Raw genomic sequence first — 12401 nt, forward strand, 5'->3', positions numbered from 1 at the left:
AACAAAATGCTTAAGAGCACTAGGAATCAATAATCAAAGACTTTAAATGGAAGATATAATTTTTCACCCTCCAATCATTAAAAAAATTTTAATGATAAGCACTGAGTTGATCGGGCCTTTGAAACATTCTCTGTCTCCCTCTGTCTCTGTCTCTCATGAAAACTGTTAGAATTGTAGATTCAATCTTTTTAAAAGTCATTTTGACAATTCGTACCAATAGCCCGAAAAATGTGAATACTGTTTTGAGTCATTTTATCCCACCATTGTTTATATTAACAATTTTTTTGGGGGGACCCTTGATATTCAGTAACAAGGGACTGATAAATTATAACACAGGCAAACCTGAATACTATGCAAACATTAAAAGAATAACATTGAGAATGTCCATGGAAAAATGGACAATCTTATATATTGTTAGGTGAAAACAGAAGATTATAAAACTGTATATGTAGTAGGACTCAGTTATACATATATAAATATATACTTATAAATATGAATTTATACATATATAAATGAAAAAAAGTCCAGCAAGGATACACACCACCAACTTAGCAGTGGCTGTCTCTAGGTAGTAGGACTAAAAATACATTTTCTTTATGTGCTCCTATATTATCTGGAAATAAGTTACTTTTAAAAGTTAAAAACAACTATTAAATTTTACTGTTTAGGATCCTTTACTTTTGAAAAGACTCGGTCTTTTAAAGAGAAAGCTCTGAGGGACAGTTGTAAAAGACACAGGCAGAAACAACTACATTTCAGTTATGACCCTCAGTATCAGTCTGCTTCAGTTTCAGAAGTCTGAAAGCTATGGAAGGAAGAGGTTGTATGCAATATTGTAGAAGAAAAATACAGCATCTTAGGAACATATACATATTTTTCATGTTTAGTATTTTCTTCTTTGAAAAGTATAAATGCCTCCTATTTCAGATTGTCTTACAGGTGGGCCAGCATGTACAACCTAACACTGAGTTTTCAAGGAACAAGTTTCTGTTGCTGCTGCTCTAGCACTCATGCACTGTGGAGCCAGGAAACTTCTCCAGACAAGGAGCACAATGCCAGGCCTTGTCGAGGGCCGCTGCAGTGGAGAGGCCAGACCGGGGGTGCCAGAGCCAACCGCAGACCAAGGAAGTGAACCCTGCACATCCGGATACTCGAAATGTCAGCTTGTGGAGGATCTCCCGCAGGAATCTGACTTTATACACAAAGACATTGAGCTTTCTGCTGAGGTGAGCTGAGAATGGATGAACTTAGTCTTCTCTGCAGTGATGCAAGCCTCTGTCATGTGGAAGTTACAGATGATGCTAGTGAAATGTGGATGGTCTCCTGGCCCACCGCATCATGCAAGAGGGCTGCTTTACAGAGGTCAACCCTTGAAAGACTTGATAGATTTCTAGTAACAATCATGAAGACACTCTTCAGAGAAAATTCCAGATAAGAACAGCACCTAAGCCTCACATACTTTTTGGTTATATCATTCTTGCATAACCTGCCAAAGGCAGCTAGAGGGGAACACAGTCTCTGGATGTCCACTGACAGAGACTTACCAATTTACACTTCATTCCTGACTATTAGGAGTTATAAAAACAAGAGAGAACACTATTGCAAGCCAGTAGAAATAAAGAAGGGAGTGTCCATGGGAAATGAAAAGAAAGGCACAGCCCTCTTCAGATCCTGAAAAGGAGATTTAAATTTGCCTCTTAAGAGTAACACAACACAGAACCATTCTGGAAGCATATTGTTCCAATATAACATTTCAGTATAGATGTCACGAAGGGAGGAAAAATGGTAGAGGGCAAATATCTATAGGACAATGGAGTAGAGGAATAGAACAAAGTACTGAGAAAGGGCTTGGTGAAATGGGAAGGAAAAACAAATCCAAACGGCAACAATGCACAAAGTAATTTCAGGCTGTGTGTGTGTGTGTGTGTGTATCTCCATTGTTTTCAAGGATCAGTTTTAATTTCTCTGAAAAACAGAAACTCAAAGATAAGTAGCAAAGAATGTATTGCCAATGAAAAGACTCTCAAGTCAGCATGTGTGTCAGGGCAGCTGCAGATAGTGATGTAGACTGTGCACTGCACAAAAGCACCACATCTAGAGGGGCATGATTAACGTCACAGACATCAGATTTATTGTGACAATATTCCAGTAGATGGCAGTGTACTAAGGGAGGGAGTCTTTTTAAAATGTACAATGGCACCACGAGGACCCAAAACAGCCTTGACTTCACCAAAAAGAAATGAATGTCCTAACTGAAGGGACTCCATGAAATTAGTAGCAATTTCCATTCTTTTGAAATAGAATGCTCATTGCATTTAATTTTAAAGTCACAACACGTAAAGGGTAAAGAGAATATATGGAGACCTCCTTAGATATCAATTTCATTTGCTCTGTTTCTGGTTTCTTTTCTTAATTGCTTCTGTCTAATTCAGTGTTCTCTAAAAGTAATATTTTACTTTTTAAGGTAACATAGCATTATTCTTTTATTCCATCCAAAGAACTGAAAAGGGAAAATTGTGCGAATTGAGGCAACACATCATGCTTTTACAAATTTGTGCAATTTCTATTACTGAATCATAAATATTTAAGGACACGCATCCGAACCATCACAAAGGAAAATTTTACATTAGATGATTCCAAGTGAATATGTCTTTTAGTAAACACTATGTGCCATTATCTAAATCACAGAAAAATAGCCTGCATTTCAAATTCTGAAAATTGGGCAAATTAAATATTGGTCTGCACAGCATGATATGAGTCTATCTTTCTCTGATTTTCCCACTTCTGCTTTTTGTCTAGTAATGGAGAAAAGAACAATTTAGGCAAAATCTTCCTTGCTTTTGGAACAAAGCAAGCCAGGTGTGAGAGAGTATTTGTTATAGGCCTGCAATCTTATACTCCCATGGACACTGAATTATTAATGGGGAAAAGAGAGAATAACCAAGAGAGGGTTCTTGGCAGCCACTGTTTGAAGTTCGTGGTGTTACACAACACTGAGCATGTCCAATTCACCTGCCAGGAGCTATCTGATTCTTACTCTAGGGTTCCATTTTCCTATTTCGATCTTATCCAGCATCTGGCTGGGTGATGGTCCATGTCAAAGGATGTAGATCTTCTTTTTATTCCATTAAACTTTGAGATCTGATTATGATATCATGCCTCATGTATTTTCATCTACCAAATGATCATAATAGTTAGTTATCTGCTCCCTGCAGAACCTAGGCTTGTGCTGGGAAAGGAAATAGAAAAATCAGGATTTTATTAGTCTGAAATGTTCGGTCCTTCTGTTCTCATGGATCTGGCTGGGACTCTCTCCTCATCTCATTTGTCAGATAGAGTGGCATTAAGAACACTCAGTCCACACACTATCTCAAAGGAGACCCACAGCCTTCTTTACACTTGGATTGAATTTTCTAGACTCTGAGGTTAAACAAGGAAAAAGACTGCTGTTTTAGCATTTACGGTGAAGTTGCATCTAAAGGACTGATTCAATGGGAAGTGCCCTGATGAGGACACAAACAAGGATGGAGGGACAAGGTTAAGGCACTGGTGAGCAGGACCACATGATTCAATCATTCAAGCTGCTAAGTAGATTGATTTTTCTGCCTGGCTACATGGTGTGCCTTGGTGGATTGTTTTTCTCCTTTACTTTTGGGAAGATTATCCTAATTTAAGCAGCTGAGTCTAAGTTCTTAGGATAAAAAAAAAAACAAAAACAAAAAACGGCATTTTCAAACCAGTTCTTAAAATGATGTCTGGGATTTGCTTCAAAATAATCTACAGGGAGGGGGAAGTAGAGGAGGGAGATAGATAAAACATCATAAATCATTAATTGATGATTGTTGGATTGGATGACAGATATTTCTGTATATGTTTGAAATTTTCCATTATAAGAGTTTTTAAAAATGAGGTAGAGATCCAGTGATCCAGAAACTTGGTAGTTATTAGTTTCAACCTTTAGCTTCACTTAAACCCCTTTTAAAAAATTGCTAGCAAAGAATGCTGTCTCCCATCATTTTCTCTCTCCTTATCTACCCATCGTATAACAGAGGTATCAACAAGGGGCAGAGCTGCCACTGGACAGGTGTGAGGAGGGAGGATTTGATGGTGAGGAAAGTGCAGTCACCAACCCTTACGGGATGGAGAGTTAACAGCACACATCCGTGGACTTCGTGTTCTCTTGGTGCAGGACACAGGCATCAGCACTCCCATGACTCACTGGCAAGCATGTATTGGAACACCAAGATACAGAGTGTTTCCTCTTGGGCTGCTACACTTTTCCTTAGTCTTGTGGTTGAAATAAGCATCAAGATAAATAATGATAAACAATTGTGAGGGAAGCTGTGGGTTTATAAAAGGCAGGGATAGAGTCAGCTCCTTTCTTCAGTTTTGTGTCTCTTCTCCCCACCTCATGTCCTTGGATATCCAGATCCTAGGATCAGGAGATGGCAAGGAGTGGAGGAGCGTAGGCATTCATCAGCATGAGAAAGGCAAGGGAAGGCTTGATCTCAGTGCTGTGCTCAGGCCTGCCCTTTACAAATGAAACTACCTTAAATATACCTAGCTATTCTCAAAGGGCAAAAAATTCTGAACTTGATTCCAATCATGAACCGTCCTTCTGAATGATCAGTTTCTTCTAGGAAATCAAACACAGAAGATATGATTACTAAATAAACACTCCATTAGTACTTAAAAATCTGAAGATACAGAAATTCAGAGGTTTGATGTAAATCTTTTTGAAATGTATCACAAATCACACCTTAAAGCATAATCCACACACTGATCTTGTACCTGCAAAGTAAGAGTTCCTTCTAAAACAGGAGTCAGGAAAGAAGAAAGAAAATTGGCATTTTTTTTCTGTTCCTGATATCAGTTAACTCAGGTTAAAGAGGATTTCTTGGCATAAAAATTTTATTCTATTCCACCTGAAGTAATAAGGCGAGAGGTAAAAAACAGATCTATTTATGGATCGGCTAATCAAGTAAGCTGCCTCTACTCAAAGGAAAAAAAAAAAACCACACCGAGGACTTTGTAGAACTATAAGCCAAGAATTCCTTAACACTGATTTCTAAACACCATATCATGCCGGGAGCTCACAGGAAGAACCTCTTCCTTTGCTTTGGGCAAAAGATCTAATTCGGATTTCCTCTTACTCATAATCTCTCAGCAAGAGGAGAATTTAAGGATTGCATCATTTTTGCCAAATGGTTAAAAAAATTTTTTTCTCTTCTATCCTATAATCATGCTTCAGCTCCAGCCAAGGCAGTTTAGGCTTGAGGCACATTAAAATTCTTGTATGGGGCCAACTTGGGGCCTCCTCTTACCTCTTCCCAGAGAACACCTGAAAAGCATAAAATAATATGGTCTTGCAGCACATCTTTTTGTTGTATACATATTATGTAATCTTAAAGAGCCCTTAGAAACCTCCATAGATCATGCTAGTGGGGTCCTGCCCAGATCCTCCCTCTGGTATGAATGCACCAACCCCAGAGTTTGCTGTAAGTGTTGTCTGATAACTATAAGTGAGAACCGCTGTCTCCATTGGAACCCCCTAACATGGGAGGTTATACATCCCCTGCAGGGGATTACTTGAAGCTAGTGAACCTTCCTGGGGGATGGAGCTGAAGTTAGAAACCAGCTAAAACCACATCCTTGCTCTCAGCTCCTTCTCCTTCTCCTTCCTCCATCTTCTGCCCCCATCACCTCCTTGCAGGTTCCTTTGAGAGCATTCCCTCAATAAAGCACTTCCACGAGAATCTCCATCTCTAGGGGACTTAACCTATAACACTTCAAGAATCCTATGGCAGCAAATTAAAATGAACATTTTTTTGTGTTTAGTCTGCTGTCTTTCAAGGTCTACTAATCTGACCAATTTCATCAATGTTTAGACCCACAGACACAAGCAGATACACTAAATAGCTTTAAGGTTAGATGTAGGAGGGGGCAGGATGGACTCCATGGGAGTTCACATCTCCTATTTGGGCATCAAACTTAATATACAAAATAGCCTTTCCATCCCCCAAAAGCCATTTCCCAATACAATCTGCAATTTTCCTACTCTCATTTTCTATCTGTATACTTATATACAGACATAAGACTAATACATACCACTCTTCTGTTCTATTAGAACGAGGTTCCTTTCCCTAATACTATATAAACCCAGTGTGAGCCGATCATGGTGGCTCACCCCTGTAATCCCAGCACTTTGGGAGGCCGAGGCAGGCAGATCGCTTGAGCTCAGGAGTTTGAGACCAGCCTGGGCAACATGGCGAAACCCCGTCTTTACAAAAAATACAAAAATTAGCAGAGGATGGTGGCATATATGCCTGTAGTTCCAGCTACTCGGGAGGCTGAGGTGGGAGGATGGCTTGAGCTTGCGAAGTGGAGGCTGCAGTGAGCCAAAACTGGGCCACTGCACTCCAGCCTGGGAAACAGAGTGAGACTATCTCAAATAAATAAATAAATAAATAAATAAATAAATAAATAAATAAAATAAACCCAGTGTGAGGCAAGCTGTCTCTGTTTTAATTGCTCTTTGAAATTTGACATTCCTAAACTCCAATTAATGGAATATTTTTTTAAAACCTCAGGTTAAAGTTTAAATGAGTACTGTCCACAGGCCTGATGATGCTCTGAGGTTGATTAATAAGACATCAAAAAAAATCATGTACCTTTTGTTGCAAGAATTAGAAACACAAAACCCAGCAAGTGTTCCCATCAGGAAGAATCTTTCTCTGCTTGCTCAGGAAAGCAAAGTTCCTTGATTTAAAGACTGCTTGGTAGCTCCCAGCTAGTTTCCACTGTTCCTAGTTATTCATCCTAAAAATGTGTATTGCTTTTGATCATCCTGTAAAGCTCATATCTTGGGCTAACTCAGAAATTGGAGGGAGGTTTGAAAGTGGAGAATGGTCCTTCAAAGGTGGAGAATGTATTTCCCCTGAGCTCCTTTTCTGCAGTGGTGGGGTTTTCATCTGCTGGCTCTCACCTACAACATTTCAGGTTTGGGTGGACTTCAAGGCTCCATGGGAGCAGCAGCACTGGCTGGTCCTCCTCTTCTCACAACAGCAGATGGACGGTGGGCAGCCCACACTGGCTAACCTCCTCAGACTGCCTTTGGCAAGTGGAAAACTCCCTTGTCCACAGTGGTGGATGATATAAATTTCCTTGCAATTTTTTAAAAGCATTATCTTTTTTCTGCCTTTAAAATCTTTGCCTTCCAAATAATGCTGGGAGGTTAAAAAAAATTGAGATATCCTTGGTGACAAATTATCAGCCTACAGTGACAGAGGCAGTCAGGAGCAGGGTTGCAATAAGACAGAAAGAGGCCTTCGTGAGATACAGACCCAGTCCCCAGTCCCAGCTGAGCCACCCAGCTCAACTCTCAGGCCAGGAGACTTCTGCAGAGAGGATGATAATAACATCTACTTCACAAAATTATTGTCAGGAATACAAAACAATAACATATGGAAAATTTCCCAGCAAAGTGACACCTATTAGATGTTTAGTACATATTAATGGTCTTCCTCCTTTACTTCTGTATTGTTTCTACCAACTGAGAAATTCTGGTAGAACATGGTGGTAAAGGGTGTGACTCCTCTGAACCCAGTGGGAGAAAGAGATTTGGGGAGCAACGTTCAACATGTAGTATGGGCTGATGGCCCACACGGGGTGTTCTGGAGGAACTCACACAAAGTCGCCTACCTGGTGGTGGTCCGGATGGTGTTTTCTTTTGTATGATTGTGCTCTTTGCTCACTTTTTCTGTAAGGAGAAAGAATGAAACATACACCTCTTAGGTTGTTCTAACTCAACTTGCATCTTTTAGCCTTAAGCAGAAAAACCCTCAAAATCTCTCTTTGTCCTTTGTGGTTTTCTTTTGATTTCTTTTTTAAACATCCAGATCCTCCCCATCTTACTGGAAAAGACAGTCATCCAAAGCACGTCGATAGTATGCAGTGGCTCACGCCTGTAATCCCAGCACTTTGGGAGGCCAAGGTGGGCAGATTAGGAGGTCAGGAGATCAACACTATCCTGGCTAACACAGTGAAACCCCATCTCTACTAAAAATACAAAAAATTAGCCAGGCATGGTGGTGGGCACCTGTAGTCCCAGCACTAGGGTGGCTGAGTCAGGAGAATCGCGTGAACCCGGGAGGCGGAACTTGCAGCAAGCTGAGATTGCACCACTGCACTCCAGCCTGGGCAACAGAGCAAGACTCTGTCTCAAAACAACAACAACAACAACAACAAACAACCATCACTCAGGCCAGGTGCTGTGGCTCACGCCTGTAATCCCAGCACTTTGGGAGGCCGAGGCAGATGGATCACTTGAGGTCAGGAGTTCAAGACCAGCCTGGCCAACATGGTGAAAGCCCGTCTCTACTAAAAATACAAAAATTAGCAGGGCGTGATGGCACATGCCTGTAGTCCCAGCTACTTGGGAGGCTGAGGCTGAGGCAGGAGAATTGCTTGAACCTAGGACGTGGAGGTTGTAGTGAGCCAAGACTGCGCCACTGCACTCCAGCCTGGGTGACAGAGTGTGACTCTGTCTCAAAAAAAAAAAAAAAAAAAAAGAAAAAAAAGAAAAACCAATCAAAGGGAAATGGTTAGTAACAAATATCAAATATCAAGTATGTGATCTGATTTGAATGAGGCCTTGGTAAATATATACGGACACATACACATGCGTACACACATAGAGTTATGGGCAGAGACAGTTATTCCCACTGTATCTTTCCCCAGCTGAAAATTTCTGCTTTCCTCTGATTCAGCATGAAAACTGCAGTTGTTGCAACTGTTTCGCCTCTGACTTTGATGACAACCTTTAAGCATTCTGTATTGTGAGGCCCCTTTGTGAGAGGGGATATAAAAACAGCCTAAGACCTCTTCGTGCTGCAGTCATTCCGTACTTATTCTGATAAATGTCACAAGGGACAAAAAAATATCATTTAGACAAGAAGAGATAGACCCTCCCTTACTATGGCTTGAGGTCTACATCTATCAGCTGTCAGAAATTATTTAATGAGCTTTCAAGAACACAAAAGTTGAACTCTGGCCTTCCCAATGCAGTTCAAATGTGAGGACCCTACACTGATGGTCACAGCTGTCAATGGCTTCTTTGAATATCTAGAAAAGACCTGGCCAACTCTATAAAAGTTTCAGATTTAAACAGCAGGGCAAATAAAAATCTCTTAATCTTGTGGATTTTTGGAAAAATTTAAACAAAGATTTGCAACACCTGTCTCACACTTTGTACTGCTAGTCTGAAGCCACTGCCTGCATGTGTGCATGGACAATTCCTTTCTGTCCACTCAACAATGACAACGAGCGTGAATTTGGATTCACAGCCAGTATTCTTTCAGAGAGCAGGAAATCGGGGCTAAATGACTTGTCTGAGGTCACCCAGGCAGTGACAGTGCCAGGGTGAGAACTCTCAGACCCAAAGTTTTTAGCTGATAGGAGACTGCGACAGCATACGGTTTAGAGACAGACTTTCCAAAAAGAACCACGCAGGTCACGCTTTTGCAAATTTTAACTCCTCAATCATTATTAAAGTTATATTGTTTTTAGATAAGCTTCATCCTTCAAAAAATAGATAAATAAAAGTAGCCTGTTTTGGAGCTTGCAAAGATCTGTGTGTCCTATTAAGTCTACAGAATTAGTGATTTCGGCTACTGCAGAGATCTGCACAAATAACATCCCTGTTTGAGGACCTGGAGGCCACCATTTTCAGCACCATCTGATAATTACACAGCTATGGGCTGTGTTGCCAGGTCAATGAGAAGGTGAACTATTATGGTGACAGACGGATTTTAGCTTTTTTCTCTTTCCTGGTATCTTCCTTAAGAGAGAATTAAATGGATGCTCTAAATGTGTTATCCATAACAAAACAGAGTTTGTTGAACATTAGTAACAGACTTTATTGATCCATAAACTTTAATATTGTAGGCCAGTGCTTGACTTTGGACAAGGTATTTGTATGTATTTCTATCCGAATCTTATATATGTATATACCATCAACCTCAATCATGTGCAAAATAATAGAAGCATATTAAATTTGTTAGGGACAAATGGTATGCGGCTTGAAAGAGATGACAAAAGGAACAACTTAGGTACTGGGATCCTTAACTATTTCATCCAGACACCTCACTGAGCTGGTAATTACTGCACTTTTCAGTTCTAAGTATGTGCAGTACAAAAAGTTGGTTTACAGAAACTGTTCTGCTAAGGCTATAGCTGGAAATAGTCCTCATACCTTCATCTTTTGCTTTTCCCTTCTTTGTTTTGTTGTTGTTTTGGCAAGATACAATAAAACCTCATTAATTCAGACCACATTAATTTGGAAGTCATAGTAATTCAGTCACTGTTGGAATAAATTGAAATTTATCTTTTGCACATTAAAAAAAAAAGGCTGTTAATCAGATCAACTGCCTAAGCAAAATTAGAGGTGAGGTGTTTAGCCCAGTCAACAGGAATCATTTGCGCAGAATTGAATAGAGTTTTAATTTCAAGTGATTCTTAACTATTTATTAAGGAAAGTTTGGCAGGAATTCTACTTGGCAACACTTTATTAACTGTTAGTTTGGGTGGCAGTATGCATGTTAAAGCAATGAAATTGATTTCTGTCTAAAAAAATCCTATCATTCAGGTTGTTTTTTTTTTAAAAAAACTGTGTTAGAAAGGTTTTCCTTCAATGATTTCCAATTATTGACATTTTCCCGTGCATAAACATACCTGACAGTTGAAAGAGGAGCTCGGAAGCCATCTTCACAGAGATATCCTGACTGAAGAGGTTTCTCTCTGGGGGTACTCTGCCCTCTGGCATCTTCTGTAAGGGTTCAGTTTTCTCTCGCCCGATTAAAGTGCTGTAGCCAACATTCCGGCTGGGTGATATTGAGACATGGGAGTCCTGGATGTCAACCTCCATGGGTTCCTCTTTAATCTTCACCATCTGTGTTTCCTTGTAGCTTTCCGCTACAAGTAGTTGAATGAAGAGAAACAAAAACACCACCATTTCTTAATTCCAAGCTAGACCCAGTTTCTAATCACAGAGAAAAACATGAAGATTGTGGCAGGGAAGAGAAAAGTAAGTGTGCGCGGCACACTAGATCATAGCTTGAAAACCATTGGCTCAATCATCTGATACCTGAAAAGGTAGGCAACTTCATTTTTTTTAGCCCAGAGAGACTCAGGGGCTTGTTTGAGATCCCACAGATGGTAGCAGGGCCAGGCTTTGGCCTGCAAGCTGGAGCCTATGTTTCTTGACCAAGGTCTCTCACCACCCACATGTGCCCCTTCCTCTCTACCACACTGTTTCCAGAACTGAGAGAGGACACGGTAAATGTCTGTTCTTGAGTTATAACTTATTCAATTCAGTGAATCTAATAAGAGCAAGCATCTTAACATTATGTTTTTTCCCCGCTTTTTTTTTTTTTTTTTTAATCTGAGAATTAGTTTCACTCTTGTTGCCCAGGCTGGAGTGCAGTGGTGCGATGTGGGCTCACTGCAATCTCCACCTCCCAGGTTTAAGAGATTCTCCTGCCTCAGCCTCCCGAGTAGCTGGGACTACAGGCACCTGCTAATATATCCGGCTAATTTTTGTATTTTTAGTAGAGACGGGGTTCTGCCATGTTGACCAGGCTGGCCTTAAACTCCTGACCTCAGGTGATGTGCCCACCTTGGCCTCCCAAAATGCTGGGATTACAGGCGGGAGCCACTGCGCCCGGCCTCTCCCTCTATTTTTAAAGCTCTGACCAATTGCTTTTCTCTCTTCTAGGGCACATACATTAATCAAGGATAAATAGGGTCAATTCAACGGAGACATTTGCACCTTGCTGGAGGTGTATGGAAGACCACGCAGGAAGTTAACTGCAGCCCAAGGAGCAAAACCCAGAAAAACAGCAATCTTACAAGTTATAATAATGGTAAAATTTACTGTGTGTCATTTAGGTGTGGCTATTAGATGTTGGGTCTTTAGTCTGAAACACATATTTGTTTTGTAAGGGTGGAGTGTCTATGTCCATGTATTGCTTAGAGTTAATGATAAAACATCTTTGAAACAAGGTGGGACAATTAGCCCAGAAAATAACTTGGGTCGCTATAAAATAAGGCCACATTTTCAAATTAATAATAACAATTAGGAACTAGTGTGTACTCAGCACACTGGGAAACAAAAAACAGAGAGGATTTTGATAGTTGAACAGATAGATGATAGACAGACAGATAGAGTAGTGGGTTGAATTGTGGTCCCCTAAAGAAACATCTACATCCTAACCATGGGAACTTGTGAATGCGAATGTGACTTTATTTGGGAAAAAAAGATCCTTGCAGATGTGATTAAGTCAAGAATCTCAAGATGAAATCATCCTGGATTATCTAGGTGGGTCCCAAATCCAATGACAAGT

General features: G+C 40.4%; 1 protein-coding gene across 6 annotated transcripts in view; it reads right to left on the bottom strand.

Moving 5' to 3' along the window:
• Window positions 1–12401, bottom strand: part of ZNF827 (zinc finger protein 827) — a 175053-nt gene that overhangs the window by 74875 nt on the left and 87777 nt on the right. For all 6 annotated transcript variants that reach the window (XM_024246183.3, XM_054554539.2, XM_054554538.2 and 3 more), the window contains 2 exons: window positions 10732–10971; window positions 7702–7759 (listed from right to left, as the gene is read on the bottom strand). In XM_024246183.3, the coding sequence (XP_024101951.2) occupies window positions 7702–7759; window positions 10732–10971 (298 nt within the window). The remainder of the gene's footprint in view (window positions 1–7701; window positions 7760–10731; window positions 10972–12401) is intronic.

This window comes from Pongo abelii, chromosome 3 (genome assembly GCF_028885655.2).
Source record: "Pongo abelii isolate AG06213 chromosome 3, NHGRI_mPonAbe1-v2.0_pri, whole genome shotgun sequence".
Lineage (NCBI taxonomy): Eukaryota > Metazoa > Chordata > Mammalia > Primates > Hominidae > Pongo > Pongo abelii.